The 24858-nt window shown below is 57.8% G+C and overlaps 1 protein-coding gene across 5 annotated transcripts; it reads right to left on the bottom strand.

The window, feature by feature from the left end:
- Positions 1 to 26: 26 nt before the first annotated feature.
- On the bottom strand, positions 27 to 24231 carry FMNL1 (formin like 1). Of its 5 annotated transcripts, XM_036997201.2 has the most exons (28): positions 23812 to 24231; positions 15575 to 15658; positions 13891 to 14004; positions 13061 to 13134; positions 12621 to 12704; positions 12116 to 12253; positions 11809 to 11826; positions 10393 to 10501; positions 9793 to 9869; positions 9483 to 9576; positions 8482 to 8556; positions 8072 to 8182; positions 6817 to 6966; positions 6186 to 6287; positions 5762 to 6014; positions 5222 to 5521; positions 4933 to 5057; positions 4042 to 4244; positions 3365 to 3599; positions 3124 to 3192; positions 2473 to 2553; positions 2260 to 2389; positions 1940 to 2103; positions 1623 to 1724; positions 1389 to 1484; positions 1016 to 1136; positions 752 to 851; positions 27 to 498 (listed from the first exon to the last, which is right to left on the bottom strand). In XM_036997201.2, exons 1-27 carry the CDS (start codon positions 23938 to 23940, stop codon positions 760 to 762), a joined length of 3330 nt encoding a protein of 1109 aa, XP_036853096.1. In that variant the 5' UTR covers positions 23941 to 24231; the 3' UTR covers positions 27 to 498; positions 752 to 759. The 5 variants fall into 5 exon arrangements, with proteins under 5 accessions (XP_036853096.1, XP_036853099.1, XP_036853095.1 ...); XM_036997204.2 differs by lacking the exon at positions 11809 to 11826; XM_036997200.2 differs by lacking the exon at positions 752 to 851 and having other exon boundaries at positions 23812 to 24210.
- Between the last annotated feature and the right edge of the window lie 627 nt (positions 24232 to 24858).

The following is a 24858-nucleotide window of genomic DNA, read 5'->3' as shown; positions in this document are numbered from 1 at the left end:
GGGACGGCACGGAACCGACTCGGATCTTTTGCAAACGTCTTTATTAATCTTGTATAAAAATAAGGTCCGTGGAGAGTCCCCGGAGCTGCGGGGCATGGGGGGACGAGGTTGCACTTTATAAATTATAGGCCAGGCTCCCGCTGAGGCTAAGTATGGCTATTATGGGAAGAGGGGTGCTGCAAGTCGCATTTGGAGGGAGGACCCGGGGATGCTGTCACCAGTGGCAAGATGAGGTGGCCCCCACCCCTTTAAGGTGGGCCCATGGCGGGGAACACCAGCGGAGGGAGCTGCCCGGCCCAGCCGAGCTGAGGACCACCTTCCTTTAGCCCTGGCTTGCCACCCAACCCACGCTCCCACACCCGACCACCGCAGAGTTGATCTGCGGAAATAGCGGCTACAATGAGAGGTCGGAGGTGACTTGCAGGGGAGGTCCAGGGGGACGCCTGCGAGCGCTGCGGCGGCCTGTGTCCGCGCGGATGTAGGGCTGGTTCCGCAGATCTGGCAGCAGAGAGGAGAGACATTTACCTTTCAAGAGTCTGCCCAGCGCTGGGATCACCACTCCAGGACATAGGCCTCACTTTCTAGGGACCCAGGTTGTGTGCATTGGAAGGGAGTCAGTTTATGTTTACCAGACCCCCCTCAAACACATCTCAGTCATGCATGGCCAAGGGAAGGGCAGCATGACCAGTCCCCCAAGGGCCCCTAGGGCTGTGGGCAGCCACTGGGATCAGAAGCCAGGCCATCCAGGTACCTGGGGGACTAGAGGGGGATCTCCTCTCCCAGGCTGGCCTCACAGAGGAGCCTGGACGTCCGCTTGCCAGTGCGGGCAGTGAAGGGAACCGTCTTGAGCACTGAGGGTTAGGAGGGAAGAGGGTGGAGAGAAAGGAAAAAGGAAAAAAGAAAAAGTAGCAAAAGGCAAGTGAGGCAGCCAGACCCCTAGGGTGGGGGTGGAGGTGGGGTGGAAGACAGCATAGAAGGACAGACGGAGGACCAACAGACGCAGCCAAACCCTCACCTGTGATGATATCTTCAATGGCCCCATCACGATCACTCTCATAGATGAGAGGCTCCTTCTGCTGCTTCCGTTTCAGCTCAGAGATGAGGTCCATCTGTTGCCGCCGGACCTTGGGTGGCGACTGGAGAATGGAGGTGGTAGGTATATAGCTCCGGCTCCAGGCTCCCCTCTTCCCATGCCACTAAACCCTAGAACTTCTGCCTGGTCCCCCACAGCTGGCTTGAGCAAAAGGAACCCATTCCCATCCCAGGCTGCTGGGGCCCCATCCTCATCTTGGGCAGGGGCTGGAGGGTGTGGAGAAAGAACAGATCTCTGCAGTGAGGGTACCAAGCAGCCCTGCAACCAAGTCCCAAACTCAGTGGCAGCTGCCTACCTTGGATGCTGGGGGCTCCCCTTTTCCTGGGGTGCCTGTGCCTGCCTCCTGGGCTGCTGCTTCTTTCTTCCACTGTTCCACCTCCTGCTCAGCTTTCTGAGGAGCCAGAATGGGTCTCCATGAGGGGCTCTCTAAACCACCCCAGACAGAAGCATCCCCCAGCCCTCCCAGAACCCAAGTTGGGAGGCTGCAGTGCCCTGCAGGGGTCCCAGCCCACACACCAGACACACATACCTTATAGGCCTTGATGAAACGGCTAAAAAGGGAGAAGAACATGGAAGGGGACGTGGTCTTGGGGTTCTCACCGAAGTACTCCACCACAGACTCATAGGCCTCCTGGGGGCACACAGCCTATCAGCCCAGCAGCAGGGACCCTTCAGATCCTGACCAGTTCTCTGTACCCCCTTAAGACACTGGCCACCTTGTCTCTGCTCCTCCAGGCAGGTGGGCCCTCCTGCTCCATCCCTCAGTGTGTTGCTGCTATAGCCACACCCTTCCTTCATCCCCACCCCAGCCTCCCCACCTCCAGAACTGGACCAGCCCCAGCCCACCTGAGCTGTCTTGCTGTCTGCCAGCAGTTTATCCATGATGGGCGAATTGGCTCTCAGGAACTCCTTGAGCACCATGCAGTCATCCTGCCGCACAAACTCCCTCTGGGTCAACTCCAGGCCTCGCTGCAGGGAGCGCACATCCCCCAGGACGCTGTCCAGGGACACTGAGTGGGGGATGGGGCAGTATAGTGGCAGCAAATCAGAGAAGCAGCATTCCTGTCCAGTTACATCCTGCAGTTCCCCCACTTTCTCCCAGCCCACATCAGTCCCCAGGGCTGAGCCTCTTCCCCAACCCAAGGATGGGATACCCCTATCCATACCAGAGCCCGCCTTGTCCAAGAAGTGCAGGTCGCTGTGGAAGCCTGTGAGCTGTGGGTACTTCTCAGCAATGACCTTCACCAAGTAGTGAAGCAGCGTCTGCTTGCGGTCAGTCGACTTCATCTCCAGCAGCTGCAAGAGGACCTGTTGTAAGCCACAGGCCACCAGCTGTCCACCAACCCCCAGGCTAGGGGATCCTTCTTTGCCCCCCTCACCGCATCCAGACTTTGAAGCCGGAAACCATAGGCTGCTCCACGCTTGCTGCTGTTCATGTAGTTGCCAAAGGCCAGCACGATCTGGGAGAGGCAGGGAAGAGAGTTAGCAGGAGAGCTGGGACTGAGGAAACTCCTGAAGTATAAATTGTATAAGAAAAGATGGCAAAATGCAAGCCCCACACACTCAGCCCACACTGCACTCCTGCCTGGACCCCTCAGGTCCATGACACACGTATATGCATGTGTTCGTGTTTGACACACGTGCATGGCTAATAACATAGCATACCCCATTTCGTCCTCTGCTATTCCTACCCAAGACTGTGCTGCCAACATCCCCTCCTAAGCTGTGAGGTCTCTGCCTTTCTAACAGTCTTTTCATCTGGTTCTCCGTAACTCCAATAAGCCAGTACGGGTCCCCTCTCCCACCCGGAAGAAGCTGAGCCCTCAGGCAGGGTCTGAGGTATGCTACTGTTGACATGGTCCCCACCCACCAGCTTAGTTTTGTCTTTCTGGGTGTCTGTGTGAGAGATGGAAACATATTTGTTGCATCCTAGGAGTGCAGGACAGGGCCGTCTCCCTCTCACACGACCCAGAACAGGCAAGGAGTCATGGGTAGGCCCTGCCTCCCAGACCCTTGCCCTGGCATCTCACCTCCAGGATCTGGCGGAGTTTGTCAGAGGCCTTGATGGACATTGAAGCTGCAATGATGGCATTCAGTTGCTGGGGACGGGATTGGGGAGGCAGGTAAATTGAGGGGGGAGTGGGGGCAAGCCCATTGGAGCCTCAAGTACTCCCAGATGCCCTCTTGGCGCCCAGACAGCAAGCTGCCTCCCCATCCTCAACCCAGGCCCTGCCTGCCCCGCCCACACTGCCCTTCCTGCCCCGCCCACACCGGCATGAGCAGCTGGGCAGTATCCGGGAAGTTGCCCAGGAAGGTAAGCGTGGTCATGCGCTCTGGCAGGCGTTGGATGCGGCTGAAGCGCAGCATGAACAGGTCCTCCTCCGACAGCTCCTCCATCGGCCGCTGCTCCCGCTCAAAGCGGGTGATGAGACTGCGTTCATACTCCGTGGGCAGGAAGCGGGTCAGCAGCTCCAGGAAGTCCAGGCCAAGGGCCTGCAGGTCAAACCTGGCGGGAGGGAGGGGTGGTATCACCTCAGAACCACTATTTCTGAAGAGCAGAACTACCCCTTTCCTTGACTGAATAAATAAACTTCAGAATTTATTATTTGCCAACAGCTTCAGGGAACAAGAGATAGGAGTTGAGAGAAGCTGCGAGCCAGGCAGCCTGAGGTTCCTGTCATATATCACTGGCAGATGCCCAGCTGCAAATATCTGGACCTGAGTGCCCATAGCTGGGTGAGGAGGCAGGAAGGGAATGGAAACATCTCTCCCCCAGCATGGACACACAGTATGGATACAGTTTTCTTGGCCTAAAAATTCCCTGACCAGGGTTGGTATGAAGCTTGATGGGTTCTGTCCTATTGTTGGCACTTTTACTAGGATCTGCCTGATGACCCTGACCTAGAAGAGAGCTAGGCTGCCCACAAGCCCATGTCAGAGGTACTCACGTCTCAATAGCTTGGCAGATGCGGTCGGCCCCCAGGTTGCCCTTGCGCAGGGTGATGGCCAGATTTTTGGCCCGGTTGGCCTCAATGAGGGTGGCCTTGCTGGGGGCCTTCTGGGCTGCCTTACCCTTGAGAGCGTTGAGGTCCAGACTGGGACCTTGGGACTTAGTCTTGAATTGCTCCTCAAAGTCACTCATGTCCAGCTCCTGAAGGCACGGGGAGAGGAGGTGGGGCTGGGTGGGGCCAGGGGCTGGTACCTTCCTGAGTATTGTGCTAGGTGCTAGAGCCACCCACCCAGCCCTGAACAGGCCACCCACAGAGAAACAAACCCATCAGCAGCTTGACCACGGGCCCTGATGGGGGATCCAAGGGAAATGGGGAACACTGAGAAGCAGCAACAGCGCCCACCCCAGGGGACCCAGACTCCAAGCTGCTACAGCTGAAGGAAGAACTGACTTGGCCAGGAATTAAAGGGGAAAGGGAAGCACATTCCAGGCTGAGCGAGCAGCATGAGCAATGGCCTGGGGACGAGAAAACACATCCCTTCCAGAAAACTGAATGTGGCATTATAAGGGCTGGAGCCCTGCTTGTCTTGGAGATGGTGGGAGGGGGAGTCTGAAAGCTGGAAAGAGAAGTCGGACTTGGGGGAGGGATGCACCCCTCTGCAAAGATGGAGGGGAACATCTCCAGGGGAGTAAGGGTACACTGCCTACTAGAGGCACTAATCCAGTTTGGCCTTAATACCCATCGGTGGGCCTCCATGTCATCTGTAAAATGGGTGTGTGTGTGTGTGTGTTGGGGGGAGGGCTGGAGATAACAACACCCAGTGCCCAGCATGATCTGGGCAAGTGCCCTCTGGTGCCCACACTGGCAGGAAGGCAGGGCCACACTCACCTGTAGCACCTTCTCATCATTGAGCTCAGTGAAGACAGTACCCGTGATCTGGCTGGGTTTAAGAGCCACCCAGTTTAAGAGTGGCATTCTGAACTTGGTCTGGATGGGTTTCTTGGCCTTCACGCCTGGGACAGGGGGGAAGTGGTGAGCATTGGGCAGTAGGCAGTATAATGGCTGGAGGGAGCTGGAGCCCAGCCAGACTGACAGAACTGGCGAGACAGTAGGCTGCCCCCAGACAAAGGGTGGGGTCCCTCCTTCCATCCCCCCCAGTTCTGGGCAGTCCTCTCACCTGGGCCCATCTCTAGGCCAGGCCCTACAAGGGCATCAGAGGGACCACCCGGAGGCGGTGGGGGCGGTGGAGGCACCGGTCCATCTGCACCTGAAGGCGGCATGGGCGGCGCCGGGGGTGGTGGCACCCCTCCCGGCAGTGGAGGTGGGGGCGGCGGATCCGGGGTGCCTGGGAGGGGCGAGGCCAGTGGAGGCGCCAACGGCGGTGCTTCCTGCTGGTTGGAGAGGCTGGGCAGTGGGGGCGGTGGAGGTGGAGGTGGAGGTGCTGCTCCGGAAACTGGTTCCGCTGCAGGTGGGAGATCTGAGCCCAGCGAGAACGGGGAACCCGGGACGGGAAGAGAGGAAATGTCAACTTCTTGGTTTGGATGGTTTTGTGGCCGCCTCCCCGCCCTACGCATGCGCACTCACCCCAACGCCTACCCTCCCCCACCTACCTGGGCCACGCCTACAACCCAAACCTACGTCTCTCAACTCCTCCTGCCGGAGACGCACCCCAGGGCCCTCGTTTCTACCACCCCACCAGCCGGAAGCTCCTGCGCACCTGCGCTCGGGGAGCCCATAGGCAGCCCCGGAGTCGGCGCATCACTGCCACTCGGAGTTGCCACAGCGACCGGGAGGATCTCGATGGAGACAGCATCTCCAGGCCCCCGCAGGATACGGATTAACCCCTTCTCCTCCAGCTCCTCCATCTTCAGCTCAAGGGCCGAGGGTCGCGCCGGGTGGGGAGCAGGCATTTTCTCAGGCTCAGAGGGGCGCCTGGATGCGCCCATGGGGGTCGACTCGCTGAAGCGCTCCTATGATCCCAGGGGAAGGGATGGGGAAGGGATCAGTATCGACCAGCAGGTCTGGCACAGATTCCCTATCTTCTTGCCAGGGTGGAGGGCTATGCAAAGCCTGGGAGCCCCAAATGGTCTGTTCTTGAGAGCCAGGACCGCTCCTCTCCCAGTGCACGCCCCCAGGCTTACCCGCAGGGTCTCCAACTCCTTTCTGGCCTGGCTTAGCTGCTTTTCCAGCTCCGCGATCTTGGCCATGGATTCGTTCTCCGCGTCCCGAAGCCGCTCTGTCAGCTGTGAAACCGGCACATGGTGAGCTCCCACCCGCTACCGGGCACTGGCACCACCAGTGAGGGGGCGGCATCAGGCATGCCTGCCTGGAGGGCTGGGGGAGGCTTCCGGATATGCTTAGCCCATATTACTGTGGGTGGGCCGAGCCTGGGACTTGAACCCAAGTAGTGAGGCACTGGGGGCACTAAAGTTCTCTCCGGAGAGGAAACCAAAGCACCACTGATGAGGCAGAGGGGTGGAGAGGAGACTGAGCTAAGAGGGGCCCCCAGAACCCAGTTCGACCCAAGTCAGGGCCTAGACTCTGGGCACGGGGAGAGGAGGGGCCTGTCCTCCTCAGAGATCCAGTACAGTGTGCAGCTCAATGAACACTCATTGAGAGAGACACCCAGAGGATTCAGGATTTGGATTCAGGCCAATCTCAGGGGCCAGGCACACAGCCGCCCCCAGCTGACACCTAGAACCAGTGTCCAATGCCAGTGTGAGGCCCTGTGGGCCTATTGTGTGCTAGGCTGAGTCCAGGAGGAACTCTCACCAGGGCCACCTGCTCCTGCAGTTCCTCCATGTGTTCCAGCACAGCATTCTTGGTCTCAGTGTCTTCCAGCAGGGCGCCCACATCGAAAACATTGTCCAGGTATGCCTGAATCTGCACCTGCAGCTTGTCACTCTCTGTGAGCCGCAGCCTCTGTTCCCCAAATGGAAGGAGCACGGTAAGTCCTGATGTGAGCGGTCTTTCCAATACCCGCCATCACCCGCAAACTCCAGAGGAAGGGGCTTGGCCCTAGCCTGTTTTCCTTTACTTTTTATTGAGATATAATGCACATACCATAAAACTCAGTATTTTAAACTGTACCACTCCATAGTTTTTAGTATATTCACAAGGTAATTCCATCTCCACTAATTCCAGACCATTTTCTTCGCTCCAGAAAGAACCCCTGTACCTGTAAGCAATCTCCCATTCTCTCCTCCACCAGCCCCTGGCAACCACCAATCTATTTTCTATCTCTATGGATTTGCCTATTCTGGACATTTCATGTGAAGGGATCAGATAATATTCAACCATTTGTGTCTGACTTCTGTCACTTAGCATGTTTTCAAGGGTCACCCATGTGGTAGCACGAATCAGTATGTCATTCCTTTTTTATGGCTGCATAATGTTTCATCATATGGCCATCTCACTCTAGACTACTCTTCATCTTTTGTTAATCCTAGCTTTCAAAAATCTAATCCCAAGGGCTCCACTCCTCCAAGAAGCCTCCCAAATGAATCAGGGAAGCTGCAGTCTCTCTGCCTCGGCTGGACCAGGAAGCATCAAGCCCCTTTGCCTCCCTTCCCAAGGGCAAGGAATTCCTCCAAGGCCTAGGCCCACCCAGCATGAGCTGGCTCCCACTTGGGACCAATAGCCCTGGCTGCCCTATGTGCTTGAGTCAGAGTGGCTGTCTGAGGCTGAGGCTGAGCCTCATTCTCCCAGGGCCAGACTCAGTGCCCCCTAGAGCCTATTCTAGTGCCTGCAGCAGCAGCTCCATGGACTGGAAGCCAATTATGTGGCAGACATTGTTCTACACCATTCTGTTTAGAGTCATTATTAACTTTATGAGTCTCCTGTTTTACGGATGGGAAAACTGAGATTCAGAAAGAGGAAGAGACCTACCCAAAGTCACATAGGCTAGGAAGTGGCAGAGCCAGGATTTGAACCAAAGTCTGCATGACCACAACACCCAGGCTGCTAATCACTGAGCCATACTCTGCAATGGGCAAGTGGTTAATTCCCCTGGGAATGCAAGGCTCACCTCCAAGTATAGATCCAGGCCAAGGTGGGTAAACTCATATTGCAGGAAGACACGGAAGTTCATGTTCTCCACTGAGTGGACCACAATGTTGATGAATTGCATGCAGGCCACCTGGGGGACAGGAGACAAAAGCAGGTCTAGGAACCTCTGGGTGGGGTGTGCTCAGTGCCTTCCATCCCCCATTTATCCCCAAGCCTCCTTGCCTTCCCACATTTCTCCCTCTACTGACCCAGCTATTTTCCTGCCTATATTTTTCCCCTGTGTCCCCTCCCTCCTGCCTCCCCATCTCTGACATCCACCCCTCAGTCCTCATACTCTGAGGGAGCACAGCCCAGATCCCAGATCCCCAGGTCCCTAGCTGCTACTTGCACCTGAGAGTGGCCCAGCCCAGGCTGGGCCCCTGAGCTCACCATGAAGTCGATGTTGCTGTCCTCGTTACGGAAATATTCCATCAGCTTTTCAAAGCGGTGCTGCTCCCCACACACCTGGGTGGGGGGAATGGCTGTCGGTGAGGCCCCAGTGACACACGTCCTAAGCCATGTTCCAGCTGCCACCCTTGTGCCTCTACAGGCTATTCTCAAGTTAAATCAAAATCAGGCCAGCTCACTCTTCTGCTCAAAACCTCCTCTTACTCTCCATCCCCCACAGGCCTCCCCATCACTTACTCCACTCTGGGCACACTGGCATCCCGGGCATTCCCACCTCAGGGCCTCTGTACCTACTGTTCCAGCCGCCTGGTGTGCTCTTCCTCAAGGTGGCCACCACAGCAAGTCCCTCACTTCCCTCACAGCTTTGCTCGAATCTCCTCTTCTTGGAGAGGCTTCCCTGACCGCCCTGCAACTGGGTCCCCATCTCCCAAAAGCATCCTTGATTTTTTCCCGGTAGCATTTATTGTTTTCTAATGCACTGTCCCATTTGCTTATTTATTATATTGTTTATTTTCTGTCTTCCCATGCTTTCTTTTTCTTTTGTTCACTAAAGTATTCCAAGTACCCACACTGTGCCTGACAATAAATATTCATTAAGGGACTGAATGACCATGTGCTGCCCTATGAATGATATTCTCATGAATTTACTACTCATGAGCCTGTTAACCGTGTCAGCAGAGATGCATATATGCAACTCTGAGATACATGGATAAGTCCAGTCTGGATCTGGTCAGGCTGAGGGTCAGAGGTTCAGCAGATCCCCATAGATGTCCCTCTCACCCCAGGCAATGCTGCTGTGTGGCCTTGCGTCTTACCTTCAGAGTTTCCCCAGCCCACATCGTCCCCACCCTGTGCTCCCCAAATGTCCACCCAACATCCCCAGCAGAGGCCACAGCTGCCAGCAGCACGGCTCCAAGAAACACTAGAAAGCAGCTACATGTTTGTTGGCTGATGGGTTGGTTTAGGGGGGAGAGTTCCAGTACCTCCTTGAAGTTGTCAAAGGCTGCAAGGATGATGTCGTGTCCTCCCCTCACCAGGCACACAGCTGCCAGCAGCTCCAGCACCAGAGCCTTGGTTCTGCAGAGAGAAGGGAAGGTTGTCATGTGACAGCAGGCAGACCCTGTTCTCATCCAAGGATGGATGTGAGCCTGGCTAGGGGAGGACAGGAGAGCTGATGGCGGGTGTAGAATGAGACTGGGAGTTAAAATCGGGGGTTAGAACTGGGGACAGAGTAGGCAAGGGGCTAAAGCAGGAGAATCTAGATGTGGAGAAAGGTAGGGGCCTGGACCTCACCGGGGGTTCTTGTTGTTGAGGCTCAGAGCAATCTCATTGACACAGGCTGGGTGGTTCATGACGAGGCTGAAGCCAGACTGGGGAAAGAGGAGAGGTCAGCTCCTCCAGGCAGATCCCCAGGACTGCCAGCACCCTCTAGCCCCCCACCTTGGACATTGTCAGTGTCATGCCATTCTGATCTCTAACTGTCCTCAAGCTTAGGAAGTTCTTCATATCCAATCACAACCTCTTCTGCAGCAGCCAAAGCCTGGTCCCTCTTGTAAAATACATTTGTCTATTCAAGAGCTAATGACAGGGCTCAGCACCTGAGGACAGGGAGTCCTCAAAGGCTGGCTTCACCAATCACTCCTCCAAACAAAATAACCTAGAGCTGTTCTCCCCGTGGGCCCGGGGTCCAGCCTTTCTCAGTAGGCATATCTGAGTCCTCACATGAGGCAGAGCCATGCCCCCCTTCATGTCCAGGCAACTCTAAGGGTCCTGATCCCCAGGATTCTCCAGTGGGGGGACAGTTGGCTCCTGGACTTTAACAGCTTAGGCAACCCCCAGTGAGGACAGGCCTGGCTCCCTAGGGCCCCTATTGCCCCACGCCCACTGACCGACCTGGTAGTTCATGATGGCACGCAAGCACATGATGCAGACATGGACGTCGTCCTTCTGGCTGACAATACGGGAATTCCGCAGGGCCTTCCTGCTGTGGGCTGGGGTCAGCCTGAGCGGGGTCGGGAGGAGGCAGCAGGGGTCAGAGCCCCAAACCCAGCTTCCCGTCACCCCACCACCACTCAAATGGCCTCTGGAGTAAGAAAAGGGTGCGTTTGGAACCTGTGGCTGTTGCTTCCCATCTACCCCACAAAAAAGAGGCCAGCTGAGGGCAGGAAGGCTTCCTGAGCCCCTAGGCCTGGGGACTACACGCTGCAGGGAGAGGAGACGGGAGGTCAGGAAAGCAAAAATGCTGAAGAGCGACTTGGCGTCTAAAAGGGTTGCTGTGCTGTGGGGGGTAGAAAGCCCGCAGAGGGAAGAGACAGCCGACGCTGGGAAACCCCCGTAGAAATGCTCTCCACCAGGAGGCGCTCACAGACACACGGGCTTTTCTTCCGACTTAGAGGCTCTGACTTCAGACTGCCTGGGTTCAAATCCCAGCTCACCACTTACAAGGCAAGTTACATAATTCCCTGTGCCTCAGTTTCCTCAGGTGGATGATAATAATACCTTCAGAGAGGGTTCTCAGGACTATGAAATGAGTAGAACAGCTTCTCATATAATAAGAGCTGTGTGAATGTGCCTGATAATTCTTTGCTTAAAAATATGGGACTTTTTCACTGTTGCAGAATTGCCAATCGTGACTTACACTTCAGTTTTTCCTGACAAATTCTATCACATTTCCAACAACACTGGGAGGCCCCCCTCCTCCCTCAGAGTGCCACATCACCCTTCTGCCATCGATGCTCAAATATGCCTCTGAGTCTGCGGATGCTGTTCCTTCTGCCTGGAATACCCTTCCCTGTCCCTATTACTGCCTGTACAGCCTGTATCCATCTGCAAGACATAGTTCAGTGTCATCTCTCCTGGAAACCTTCCCCAGGCAGTGGCCACCCCCCTTCTCAAAGCTCCCAGTCACACCTCCACAACAGCCTGTCACACATGTCCCCTACTAGACTGAGGGCTCCCCACGGTAAGGTAGTCTATCTCCTGAGCACCTGCCACCATGCCTGATACATAGTAAATGCTAAAAAATACTTGTTGAATGAATGAAAAAGAAAACATATTGTGAGAGTTTGGGGCTTCATAGGAAGTTGGTCCCCTACACCCAAAGCGAAGAGGGAGGAAGCGGGACATGCCCGTGAGGCTCCAGGGCCATTGCCTTCCTTCTCCCTGCCTCCCAGCAGGATGCCCTCAGTTACAGTGAGGGGACCTATCCACAGCAGTTGAACCCAGGCGCATCAGTGGAACAACCCAGCCAACCCAACTACCACCCAGGGCGCCTACCAGGCATGCACCTCCCCCGAGGCGGCTACGTACCGGGGAGAAGGGGGGCACCTGGCAGCCACATGGGAGAAAACAGGGGGTTAGATGGGCACAAGAGGGGACCTACTGACCCAGAAACCCCCTCCTTATCCCAGACCCACCAAGATTCCAGCCTGTAGCCCCCACTAGAGGCTTCTCAACACACCCATCACCTAAGCCCTGTTTGAGGCCCTTGTTCTGATCCTCAATGCCAGGCTACACCTCCCACCATCCCCAAGGGTCTGGGGTGGGGCTGACTGCGGACAGCAGTCTAGGGATAAATTGTCATTCTCCCCACCACCCTGCCATAGGACCCACATACTTGATGGTCAGGTGGCGACTCTTGGGCTGTGGTGGCAAGGATGAGGGTGAACCCTTGCTGAGGTCTTCCACTGACTGCTCCAGGGGCTTGCTCTTCTCTGGTCCAGGGGCCCCATTGTCTGTGCTCTCCATGTCATACCTGCGGGGTGGGGGTGGGGTTGGAGGCCACTGCATGGGGTACTTAGGAGAGCGCTTGGGGAAAGGGAAGGGGAGACAGATATGCAGGAAACCAGGGGTCCGGAGGAGGAGGCACTGTGCCAGGCACAGCTGGGAAACAGGAAATGGTAGGACAGAAGAGTAAACCACCCAGGTCCCAGCTGGCCAGCCCAGGTCACATCCGTCCCTGTCCGTGGCAGGTCTTCAGGAAGGGCACCTCTCAGGGCCAAGTGCAGGGGTCCCAGGCAGGCTTGGGCTGCACTGTTTGAAGTGGCCAGAGGAGCGACAGAGCACAGAGAAGCATGGGTCAAGGCTCTCAGAAGCAACACGGGGCTGCAGCAGGCGCTTACGTGACAGAGCACTGGGCAAAGGCCAGGTACTCAAGGAGCACATCCAGGCCGCGGTTCTCCTCGTTCAGGAACTCCTGCACCCACCTGCGGGGCACAGCGCTCCCTGAGTTCTAGCCAGGAAGAAGGTCCTACCCAGAGCAGGCTCAGAACGGGCAGAGCAAGGGCCCTGAGGTAAGCTTCCCCCAGGAAGTCACCAACCAGCCCCAGCCCCAGAAAACCCAGCAACACTAGTGGGTGCCAGGGGGCCCAGGCAGGACCCAAGTCCCAGCCGTGCTTCGAGGGGCAGGCAGAGGGTGCCCAGGAGAGGAGGCAGAGCGGCTGCCCTGGCCGCCTGACCCAGAGACGGCCCACAGGCACAGCCTGTGCTGGGGGCAGGGGAGTAGCGAGGGGGAGCCCCGGGGGCTGCCGGGAGGCAGAGGGAGAGCTGAGCCCTTGCTCACCCAATGTGGTTTGTCCTCAGGGAGATCTCCAGCTCCCGCAGCACCTGTGTGGACTCCTGAACTCTCCTCTTAAACTGGGGGCCAAGGACAGAGGACTCTGGTAGGGGGAGCTTCAGCCTCCCTCGGGCGCACCAAGCCCCGATACAGCAGCCAGCACCACCCACCTTCCCCCATCAACTGGCCTCTCACATTCGGCCTCCCCCACCACCCCCACACACCTGCCTGCGCAGAAAAAGCATTCTCAGGCTATGCACACTCCCCCATGCACAGACACACTCATGCATGGACACAGGGTGCACACACATACCTCCATATACAAACTTACAGAACATACATACACAACCATACGCAGGGATATGGTACATGCATGTTCAAACATGAATACCCTGAGTGCACACACACACACATACATCCATACATCAGCTCCCTGGGTACACGGATATAAGGTACCCACACATCCATACATGGACACATGGACACATGGACACACATACACACACACCTATACATGGACTCAAGCGTACACACGTCCATAGGTGGACACAAAAGTACACATAGAGTACACACACACACATCCATGCTTGGACACACAACGTGTGCACAAGCACTCACACTATGCAACTACACACAAGCGGACATATGGAAGCACAGAGAGCTATGCAGCCGGACCTGCAGGGGGGCGGGCCCAGGGCACTCTCAGCCCCCTACAGACACGCTCACACATGCACCCACAGCAACCCACAGAAAAGCTTGCACACACAGTTACTCTAGATGCCCAGAGCCTGAAAGGTGTAGGGGGAAAAGGACAGAGAAAAGGGGGAGACATATACCCCCAAGTTGGACATCCAATCTGATGCTACCTTTCGGCTGACCCCACCAGTTTCCAGATAACTCTTCAGCTTCTGGATATAGGCTGAGGGGGGGTTCTTGACTTGAAACCGCTCCTGGGGAGATGGAATGGGGTGTACAGAGGACCAGCCAGAGCTACCCCAGGGCAAATGTCCAGCCCTCACCCATTCTCAGCTCTGACCCCAGAACCCAGGCTCTCTTAAGACCCCTCTGAAATACCAGAAGTCTAACCAAACCATCCACCAGACCACTTTAAAATGCCCAGCCCAGGCCCAGCCTTCCCTCCCCACTGTGGCCTCACAGGCCACAGCCCGAGCACAGCCTTGGGGTGGGGTTTGGAGGGGTCGGTTCTGCCAAACACCTCATCCTGGGGGTGCTACTGAGACAGGCCAGTAGGCGGTATCTTCCAAGCCCTCTGGCCCTCCCTGGATCACACACTAGCCTTGAGCTGGGAGTACAGGGAGGAACGCTCTGAGGGGCCTGATGAAGGGTGCCAGCTCCTTGGCGGGCTGAGGACCCCTCCCCAGGGCTCCACCGTAGCCATCCCATCACCTGTGTCTGTAGGCACCTGTGCAGACACTCATCTCCTGTGCTCAGCAGAGCAACTCCTAACTCCCATACCTCACCCAGGGCTCCATTGCCGCTCACACAAAGAGGCAGGGCCTACATCAGAGGCTCCCTACCCAGAGGGAGCTCCCATCCTTCCCAACCTAGACCCCTCAGATATACCCGGACACCCCACCAAACCTCCCACTTCTCTCAGGCCTTTGAGCCCTGCCAGGCCCAGCAGCAGGAACCCCTACCACAGCCACAAAGCCTCTGGAGGTAGCTCCCCTCCCTTTTCTTGTGGTTCAGCCCTTACCTCCCCCGACCCCAGACTCCTACCCAGCCTGCTCAGCCCATCCCAGTCCATTAGCAGAAGCCAAAGGCCTAGTCCTGGCTCCCAGGGGAGGCTCCCTGCTCTCTGGCTCCCCATCTCTGCCTCCAGAGCCACAGGCCTGCCCCCTCCCTCACTGAATCACTGCAGCAACCAGGCCCCACCCTGCCCCAGCAAGGGAGAGGAGTCCTCCCTGCTACCATGGACAGCGGCCCCAGAAGCTGGAGGGGCAGGGGCAGCCGGTGAGCCCCGAGATGGCAAACCACACCACCTGCCTGAGCACCAGGAGACAGGGGTTCTAGAACCTGCCCCCCATGGGAACCGGTTGCCTTTGGGTTGTTGGTTGACTGCAGCATCTCGGGACCCAAGATAAAAGGAGGACAGGGATCCTGCCCCTTCCTCCCCACCTCCCATGGGGTCCATCCCTGAGGTTACCCTCTCTCTTCCCCAGCCCAAAGATGGAGGGTTGACAGAAGCTGCTCCAGGGAGCCCAGCAAGAGAATAATGACAAGGCCCCACGTGCACTGGCCTGTGCCCTTGTCTAGCCCCTGCAGCTCTTCAGAGTGAAGACCCAGCCCTGCTTGTGACTCATGAGGTCCCTGGGGAGGCCTATGTACAAGAGAGGGTGACTCCAAAGTCCTACAGATGCCTCCAGTACCCTTCCCAGATGCTACACTGGCTTCTGAGCAGGGTCTTGGCCCTCTGGGCAGCATGGCAGTATCCCCTCTCCTGCCAGACCAAACCTGGCCAGGCAGGGCACCCTGAGAGCAGAAGGGCCTGGTACCCACTTGGTCACAGATGAGCTCCCACTTCTTCTCGTTGTCATACTGGCTCAGCAGCTGGACTTTGTCTGGAGGCAGGTTCATGCAGTTCTGGGGAGGGGAAGGACAAGGTAAGGACCCTGAGCCTGGGGCCCCAACACGAGTGCAGGGGAGCATGGGCATCTTCAGGGAACCCACTACGGTCAGCTCCCTAGCGGGTCTGTCATACATGTGACTCCCCAGCAACCTCTCAACCCAGGAGATAAGCTGCGTTAGCCAAAGAAACACCTGGGTGAGGCCTAGCGGTGAAGCATCTTTTCCTCGATGCAACAACCAGAAAGTGACACTGGGATCTGAATCCAAGTCTCCCTGACTAAAGGGCCTGGGTTCTGCCAACCCCACACCACCTCCCTGGCACAGCTGGCAGAGGCAAGAGCCGGGGTTTCTCAGCCTGCCTTCCCGGGACCTCAGGTACCCCTGGACTCATGTCCCCTTGCACCATGAGGGAGTATCATCTTTTCTCCCATTTGTGTGAGAAACTAACAGGGGACCCAAGTGTGGCCAGGCATGGACTGTGCCCTGTCACTGTGTGCTACCAGGCACAACTGGGACTTTGTGCAGTCCTGGCCCAGGGTGCCAGTGTCCCATGAGCACCAGAAATCTCTTGTGAGGAACACAGACAGTGGTCTCCTTCCCCATCCCTCTCCAGCTCCCTCCCGCCTCATCACTTCTGGAAAGAAGGAGATGAGGACAGGCCTAGGGGCTGAGGTCGGACAGGCAGGGAACTCCAAGCAGACACATCATGGCTACAGGGGCCAGGGGCATTCCGGGGGAAAGTCACCCAGCCGGAGGAACTGGGGAGAGCAGACAGCGTGCTGGGTTTGTGGTGACCCAGGCTGGGACTCCCCACAGCAGTGCCGAGAAAGGTCAGCACTGCTCTGTCTCGGTCCCCCCAAGCCACAGATGACAAAAGTGCAGTGTTCCTGCCCAGCTCCCCCCCACAGGGCAGATGTAGGGTCCCACCTGGGGCTGCGGAATCACCAGGCATTGCCAGCACTAGGGACTCCCTGGACTCCCAGGGCTTGGCATGTCTCACTGATAGACCCAGAAGATGATACCAGTTCACCCCAACTCACTAAACCCCAGGTTTATTGAGGATATGCTACATGTCAGGCCCTGAAAGACAGTTCTTGCCCTCAGGGAGCTCTGTGTCTCATATGGGGACGTCACCGGCTGTGGTGGCTCAAACGACACATTCTCCATCACATGTCCTTGAGAGGAGGCCACAGCTGGAGCTGAGAGGGACCACACCCACGTCGCCGCCACCTCCTCCTTCCTCTCCGGGGTGCTGCGCCTAATTCTAGGGCTCCAGCAGACCTAACCCCCAAAATCACTGTCTTAGGTCAGCCCAGACAACAGGAAGCTGGGTGCACTCACCCCGCATTGCCCAAGCTTTCCAGCCAGGGCCCCACTTGAGAGGTGAAAATGCCAATCCAGCAGGTGCCCCCAACCCCCAGGGCCCAGTGGGGATGGGGCTACGTCATTCTTCTCCCCATTGCAAAAGCACGCGACTGGATTGAGGAACCTGCTGCTCTCATCTGCCGCTCTTCCCCGACCTGCCAAAGCCAGAAGAACTCCTGCCGCCAGGGGAGGCACTGCCCTGGAAGGGGCCCTGCAATGGAGGCGACGGTCCTGCTTGGTCAGGAAGGCCTCCCTGGGGCCATCCTCTGTCTCTGTCTCTTTCTTCCTGGTCCCTCCTGATCCATCCCCGGCACAGAGACACAGGGCTGCGCGGGGCAGAGGGGGGTGAGGAGCAGGGAGAGAGGTCAGGCAACCCCAGGGAAACTGGAGCAGTGGCCAGCACAAAGGAGGGAGTGGTGGCGGGGGGGGGGGGGGAATAGGGAGTGAGAGCCACGGCTGAGCCCGGGCATCTGGGCCTTAGAGGGCACAGCTGCTTCCCCACATAGGCCCTCACTCACTCCAGGGCCTGGTCTGAGTCCTGGAATGGCCCCAGGGCAATTGTAGGGGCAGCAGCAACTGTGGTCGCCAGCCCTGCCTGATGCTTACCCTACAGGCCCTGCTCTGAGCCCTGCACACGGATGATACCCCCCAGCCTCACCACGACTGGCACCCTTGTTCTTCCCATCTTACAGGTGCAAACACAGCTTCGTTTAGTGACCTGCCCAAGGTTATGAAGCCAGTAAGAGGGAAGTTGGTCTGGCATTGAGACCGGAACCGACTGAACCAGCACCCTTGCCCACTCCCCCAGTACAGCCCATGGTCATTACTGGGGTGGAGGAGGCTTCTGCTGGGCTGGCACACCTGTCCCAACAGTGGAGGAGGGTAGGCACCCCTTTGCCCCCTCCCCACCTGGGCCTCCTCAGGCCCCCAGGCCCACATGCCAGCCTGCCAGACAGGCTAAATTTAGGCTCGGAAATCAGAAATAGCTCTGACAGTGCTGAGCACTAATTAGCAGCTGTTCCTTGGCTGTGCCCACCCAGGAGGCTGGAACCCCAGGGGGCAGGAGAAGGGCCAGTGGATGCCATTGCATCCTGAAAAACAGCATCAGACCCCCAGGCCCAGGGCCAGCAGCAAGGAGGCAGCTCCACGGGGGTGGGGGCTAGGAGACAAGAAGATTGGCGGAGCCTGCTCAAATGGGACAGGAAAGGACCGGGAAATCCAGGTGTTTGGGAGGAGAAACACCTGTCTCCCGTGACAGGGTGCAGGCGGGAAGCTGTGATGTGGAGGAATCTGAGCTGGGTGGAGACCCAGGCTTCGGGCCCACCCAGCCTTAGGGCTTCTTTGCCTCCTTCAGCCTCAGCTTCCTCCTCCACAAAATGGGCACAATTCCCTCCTGCCTCACAGACCCACAGAGCTCCTGGGAACACCCAGGGAGAAGCTGTGTTTAATGTAATAATACCCTTCAGCAAGGTGCCACTAGGAAGAGGCATTTCACAGATGTGGATGGGAGAGTCCATTAAAGACCTGAAGGCGAGGGATGGTGTGGTGAGCAGGTGTTTGTGAAAACATCTGGGTAAAACAGACCTGTTTCCAAGGCTTGACCAAAAATGAACTGGCCCTTCAGCCCCTTTTCCTTGCTGCCCCGAATGCTTTGGGTCAGAATAAGAGTAAGATAGGATGCATCTTTTAGGGTGTGGTCAAGCAAAGGAGCCAACCCTCCGGCCCTTCTGTTAGAATATGTGGGGATCATTCTCCCACCTGCCCCAGCCTCTTTGGGTGAGAGGGGCCTCCAGCCCCTCCAGCCCCTGCCCCTAAGACCACATCCCTCCCCACAAGTGCTGACATTTGGGGAGGTGTCCCTGGTGACTGAAGGGGCTCTGTCTGCCTTTGGACACAACCACACCCTCCCATTTCACTTTCAGTTTGAGCTGAGACTATGTCTCAAACCACCTGCCCACCCTCTCCCCATAAGTCCTGGCCCTTCCAGCCCCAGGATGCCCTTGAACTTGGGCATCAATCCAAGTGTCAGACCAGCCACCCAGAGCTTCTGCAGCCTGATGTGCCCAGAAGCCAGGCCCTGATCCCCAGTCCCCACTTCCCCATACATCTCCCCTCTGCCCATCTCTATATGCCTCAACCTTGGTTTTAGAACTCTCAGAGCATCTCCAAAGACAATCAATTTCATCCACTTTTTGAAGTTCCAGTGTATAGATTTTCTAGGGCTCTTATAAACAATCCCAGGCTTAGAGGAGGGCTGGCCCTAGGATCAAGTCCTAAGAGCTCCAAAAACCTAACAGCTTCTCCCATCAGGGTTTCAGTGTCCCTAAGGCTGGGACACGGGAAAGCAGGGTGGGAGCCAGGGCAGCAGGCTGTATACTGCAGGCTGGTAGGAGAATAACAACATTTCCAGAACACTCACTCTGGGCTAGTCACCAGTCTAAGTGTGTTACACCTATTAGCTTATTTAAAGCTCAACACAAATGGTAAACTGAGGCACAGAGCAATTAAGTTGCTTACCCAAGGTCACCTGCCTGGCAAGCGGGCATGAACACCCCGTTTCCTTGGAAGAAGGAGCGCTGAGGCAATGAGAAACATGGGTTCTGGCCCCCAGGGGTGTTCTGGCCCCAATCCCCCTGTCTGAGGAACAAGGAACAGCCAGCCCCATTTCCTGCCACCCAGCACCCTACGCTTCCTGTTGTTGCCCACACAGAATTCTTACTCACTGGGGAACCCCCCCCACTCCGCCAGCACATAGTCTCTCAGAGGGAAGTGGAGGCCTCCCCACCCCCTTCCCATGTGCACCCAGCTACCGTTAGCATCGCTGCCGCCCCACCCACCAGGAGAGACAGGCCCTCCCTTTCGTGGTTTCCGGCCACCAGGCAGTTTTCTGTCTAGGCCCCTCTGTGGCTGACCTGCGTGATGGCAGGGAAGGCAAGCTGGCCTGTGATGGCTAAGGACTCAGCTTGGTTAGTCTTGATAATGGAGGTGGGAAGATGGGAGAGGTGGGAAGATGGGAGAGGTGGGCTCTGGGCACCTTTACCTAGAAGGGCTCCAAGAGGGAGGGGGCCAGAACACCAGCTGCTCTCACAGTGGGGAGTGTTCACTGAGCATTGCTCTGTGTGAGGCATGGTGCACACAATCTATTCAATCCTGTCAACAATCCTAGGAGGCCGGCACATACCGTTATTATTCTCTTTTTATACCTGGGAAAAACCAAAGCTCAGAGCTTGCTTAAGGTCACACAGGCAGTAAGTGGCAAGGACAAAACCCAACCACAAACTTCATGACCCCAAAGCCCAGGAAGCTCCCCTGCCTTACCGAGGGTAATCCCTGTGACTCGCAGAGGCAGGGAGACCTGAGCCACCTTCCAGAGCTCCATGTTCCTAAGAAAAATGCAGAGGTGGCACCTGCTCCTGCCCATCTCACCCAGCTCTTTGCCAACTGGCCCCAGATGTCACTGTGAATCATGCCTACCACATCCCTAGGCTACCAGGGTCAGAATGTGCTAGCCCTGCCTGCGAGGAATGTCACCCCACAGCCTCTGCCCAACCCAATATCTGCCCACATGGCCACAACCGCATTGGGTTCCTTCCCTGGCAATGGCAAGCACAGGGCCTGAGCGACCCCACAACTACATACCCTCTAACCTCATCTGCCCCACCCTAGAGGAGGGGGCTGGACAAGGAGGCAGGCGTCACTCACAGGCCAATGAATGGGGACATCCACCCACACTCTGCATCACCAGCCCCATCAGGGAAGGGGCCCAGCTAAAAGCAGGAACCCCAGGGTCCACACCCTGTTTGGGTCTGTGCTGACCTCCCCACACAGTCTGGCCAAGTGCCCACACCCCTGGGAACATGCTCAGGGCAACCCAGGGTACCAGCCCCATCAAGCAAACTCCTCTCCAAATGGATCAGCCACCTCCTGGCCGCCAACTCTTGGCATCTTGGCATCAAGCACAACATCCAGCACCTTCCCTGAATCCCTTCCTCCAAGGTTACAGACTCCTCCCTGCCCAGGCACATCAGGGGTGTCCTAGGCCTGTCTGCAAGCATGGACCTTCTGGGCAGGCCTGGAATTGTGCCTGGCCATCCCAAACCCTGACTCTTGCAAGGGAATGCTGGGAGGGGCTGGAAGACGCCCAGCCTCTGCTACAGCATAGGAGAGGTGCGAGTGGGGAGCCTGGCTGGCTGCTTTTCCCCCCATTGCAGCAGGCCCGTGTCGCTGGGCAGCCCTCACTCCTCCACTGTTGCTAAGGCAGCAACCAGAAACCCTGACTCAACCCGCTCCTTCTCCCCACCCCTATTTAAGCAGGGGCACCCCTCTCACAGCCTCCTCAGAAAAGTAGCCCCCCACCACCCACTCTTGCATGGGAGAAAGGGAGAGCAAGTTCCATCTCCTGCCTGGATGCAGCCTTGGTGGGGGCACCCCTCACCCACAAGAGGGGTCCCACAGCCAGAAGACAGGAGTGGTTTGGGGTTTTAAGATCCTACTCCTCACCAGGGACCACCAGGGACCTACTGAAAGGAAGAGTTTCCCTGGGGCCATGTGACTAAATCCCAAGGGGAGGGCTTTGCTTCTCCCATCAAGACTGGGGGACCCCTGGGAGGGGTGGTGGGGTGGGCCCCTCACTCTCAGCAGTCTGAGGTTCTTCTTGTGGACATTCACTAAGGACAGGACTCAGCTCTGGCCACAGAGGCGGGGTGCAGATGGAGGTGCACCCTGCAGTACCTGTTGTCAGTCCTGCGGGTTTATCCAAATCTTTAGCCTCCCGCAGCCTTAAGCAGAGACCAATGCACTCACCCCAGGGCAGGGCTCTTGCGCCTGCCAGCAAGGAGTGAGAGGAGGCAGATTCTTAGGCAAGTGACCCTGAGTTGTGTTCTGCCCACAGAGGACAAAGAACGGGCTCATCCTTCCCAGGAAGAAGATGGAGTGTAAACTCATGGGGGTTCCTGGGGGCTGGGGAGCTGAGCCCCAGTGGGTACTGCTGACCTAGATTTCTACCCAACCACTGCTTTCTCCGGCAGGACACCCCATAAAACCTATCTCTGGGCCTCCAGCCTCCACACCCTGGTACTCAAGGATGCCCAGTGGCATTTAGTGTCCGACTCAGCCAGTCAGAGGTAAGGCCAAAAATGCAAGCAAGGCGATCAAGTCCTACACAGGCATCAGAACCTCAGCATTTGACTTTTGGATTTTCCACTTGCCTGAATTATTCACTGCTCCTCCCCATTAGTGTGTGTATAACAGAGAATGGACTGGAGCCTGGACCTCACACTGAGGGCCCATCTCACCCCCATTTAAAGACACACACTTGGGGGGAAAGACAGACCTATGTGTCTGGCAGGGGTCCAGGGATCCAACACCAGCTCAGGCTCCCCAGATGGTCCACAGAGACTGTCTTTCCTCATTCTCCCCCCTCCCCCATCTGCTCAGTTCAGCTTAGCTCTGCCAGGCCACGGGTTCCGGGAAGGGGAGCAGGTGGAGATGGTGTAATCAGGGCCTAGCGTGGTGTGACGTGTCCCTGAGAGTCCTACCCTTGCCCCTAACCAAGCAAGGTACCTTCACAAGGATAGACCAGACCCCACCCCACCCCATAGCTCCTCCATACTCCTAGCATCTCTCCGGGGAGGGGGCAGCAGCCAAGATTTCCAGGAACTGTTAGGAGGGGCCGTGCACAAGATCTGGCAAGTATGGCCTAACGACTGGCCAGGGGAGGAGCAATGATGTCAAGGAGGTGAAGGGGGCAAACAATTGAGCAGTGCCACCAGCCAGCATTGCTGTCCTGCCTGCACCTCCTCCAGGCTCCCACCCTCAGACCCCGCAGTGCCAGCCTGTTACGGTGGACAAGTACCTCTGGGAAAATGCACAGCCCCATTTGTCTATCATCCACTGTCCCACAGGGGAGCTGACAGCAGACAGGCCACCAGGCAAGTAGTTAGAAAAGGGAGCCTGGAATAGGACTGAAGTAAGGAGAGGGAAGTGAGAATGAGTGTTCCCTCCCACTCCCTACTTCTGCCTCCCCCGGGTCTTAGGAAGCCCCCACCCACCAAACACATACAATTGCCTCTAGGCTCACCCTGAGCTGATGGCTGGCTCCCCAGTGGCCTAGTCCCCAAGCCCCTCAATTCCCCAGAGAAGATGGTGGCCGGGAGAGTTCCAGACTTTTGCTCTACCCTCAGCCAGAGGGACCAACCAGCCTAACCCAGCCCTTCTTGACCTTAATCCCTTCAGTGGGTAGGTGGGGAGCCCCAAGATAAGGATCCCCAGGCATCCTCTCCTGGACACATAGTGGGTAGGAAACAGACACTCCCTCTGAATGATCTGACAGCCCAGCTCCAAAGAGCCCAGGAACCAACAAATCATGAGCAAACACCTCAGCTGGATCTACAGCTACCAGGAGGGTGAAGTGTAACCCCTTTCTTCTGTGATCTGACACACAAGCAGATGCTTCAGACCCGTGCCCCGTAGCTGGGCCTGCATCCAATGGGGAAAGGGGCGCTCTGGTGCCCTAGCGAGCTCTGCTCCCACCTTCCTCACAGGACATTTTGTTTAGACCTTTAAATCCGGGAGCCTTGGGGGAAGGGAATGTCTTGGGGAAGGAGCCTAAGCCATTGCAGAAGAAAGTTTTGGGGGGAGAGTGCTAAGTCACTCTGGAAAGAAGCCACTGTAACTCCCACCCCATGGAAGAGCAGCCGCTGGGTCAGGGATCTCCAAGCAGTACCTGAGTCCCCGGGGGCGGGAACGCACGCCGGGACCCTGCGGACCCCGCCCGCGCCCTGCACGCGTTGGGTCGGACTCACCAGGACCCGGTTAAACCTTTCCTCCAGCTCTCCGGCCTCGGGCATCGGCTGCTTGGCCGCCGCGGGCTGCTTGGGGGACGGGGCGGCGGGGCCCGCGGGCTGCTCCGCGCTGCCTGCAGCGTTGCCCATGGTGGCCCCCACCCAGTCGGCCAGGCGCCTCCAGCCTCGGAAATCCAGCTTTCCGGGGGTCAGGGGACGAGGCTCCCGGCCTGAGGGGCGAGGAGGGCAGCGGCTCGCGGCAGCGGAGGGGCTCGGCGACACCGGCGCTCGGCTCAGCGGCGTGCAGGGGCCGGGACGCGGGGTCCCATCGGGGCGGCCCCGTCCGAGGAGCCGGGCGGCGAGCTGCGGCGTCGGGGGAGGAAGTCAGGCTGCAGGCCGCCGGGGCCAGAGGGCTGGGCCGGGGGCAGGAAGCTGCGGCGCAGTCTCCCCCCTCGGCGATTTTCTAACTTCTGCTGTCGCTCCCGGTGCGCGCAAACCGCATTTCGCCGCCGCCGCCGCTACGCACCCAGCCCCAGGGGGGCGGGCTGGAGGGAGGGGGCGGGCGCCGGGAGCCGGCCGGGGGTCGGCCGCGGCCATGGCGCGGCGGGGAAGGGGCTGCCGACCCGGGTCACCTCCGCCGAGGGGCGCCCGGCGCCGCTACACCTGCAGGAGCGGCAGGCGACCGAGGCGAGGCAGAGGCGGCTGCGTGCGCGGCGGCGCCTCCGGGTCCTAGAACCGTAAGCTCCCACGCGCTCGGAGCTGGGGCACTGGCGGGGTCCGGGCGAAGGGGGTCGCGGCCTGGAGGCCCGACGGGGAGAACCTCGGAGTCGAGGACTGTCAGGAACCGCGAGCGCGGCTTGGAGACCCACGATGGAGCGGCGTTGGGGCGCAAGGCTCCGTCCTCTCTCGGGTTCCCGACTGAGAAGGTGGGAACCCCCTTCCAGGGCCCCTAGCCCTTGTTCCTCTCCTCCTCCATTTAGCCCAGAGACCAGCCGAGTGCCAGAGGGAACCGCCTGCAAATAAGAGCCCCAAAGCAAGGCAGGGGGTGCAGCGGGACCCCCGCCAGCT

The sequence above is a fragment of the Manis javanica genome, chromosome 4 (genome assembly GCF_040802235.1).
Source record: "Manis javanica isolate MJ-LG chromosome 4, MJ_LKY, whole genome shotgun sequence".
Taxonomy (NCBI): domain Eukaryota; kingdom Metazoa; phylum Chordata; class Mammalia; order Pholidota; family Manidae; genus Manis; species Manis javanica.
This window is presented reverse-complemented; position numbering and strand designations above follow the sequence as displayed.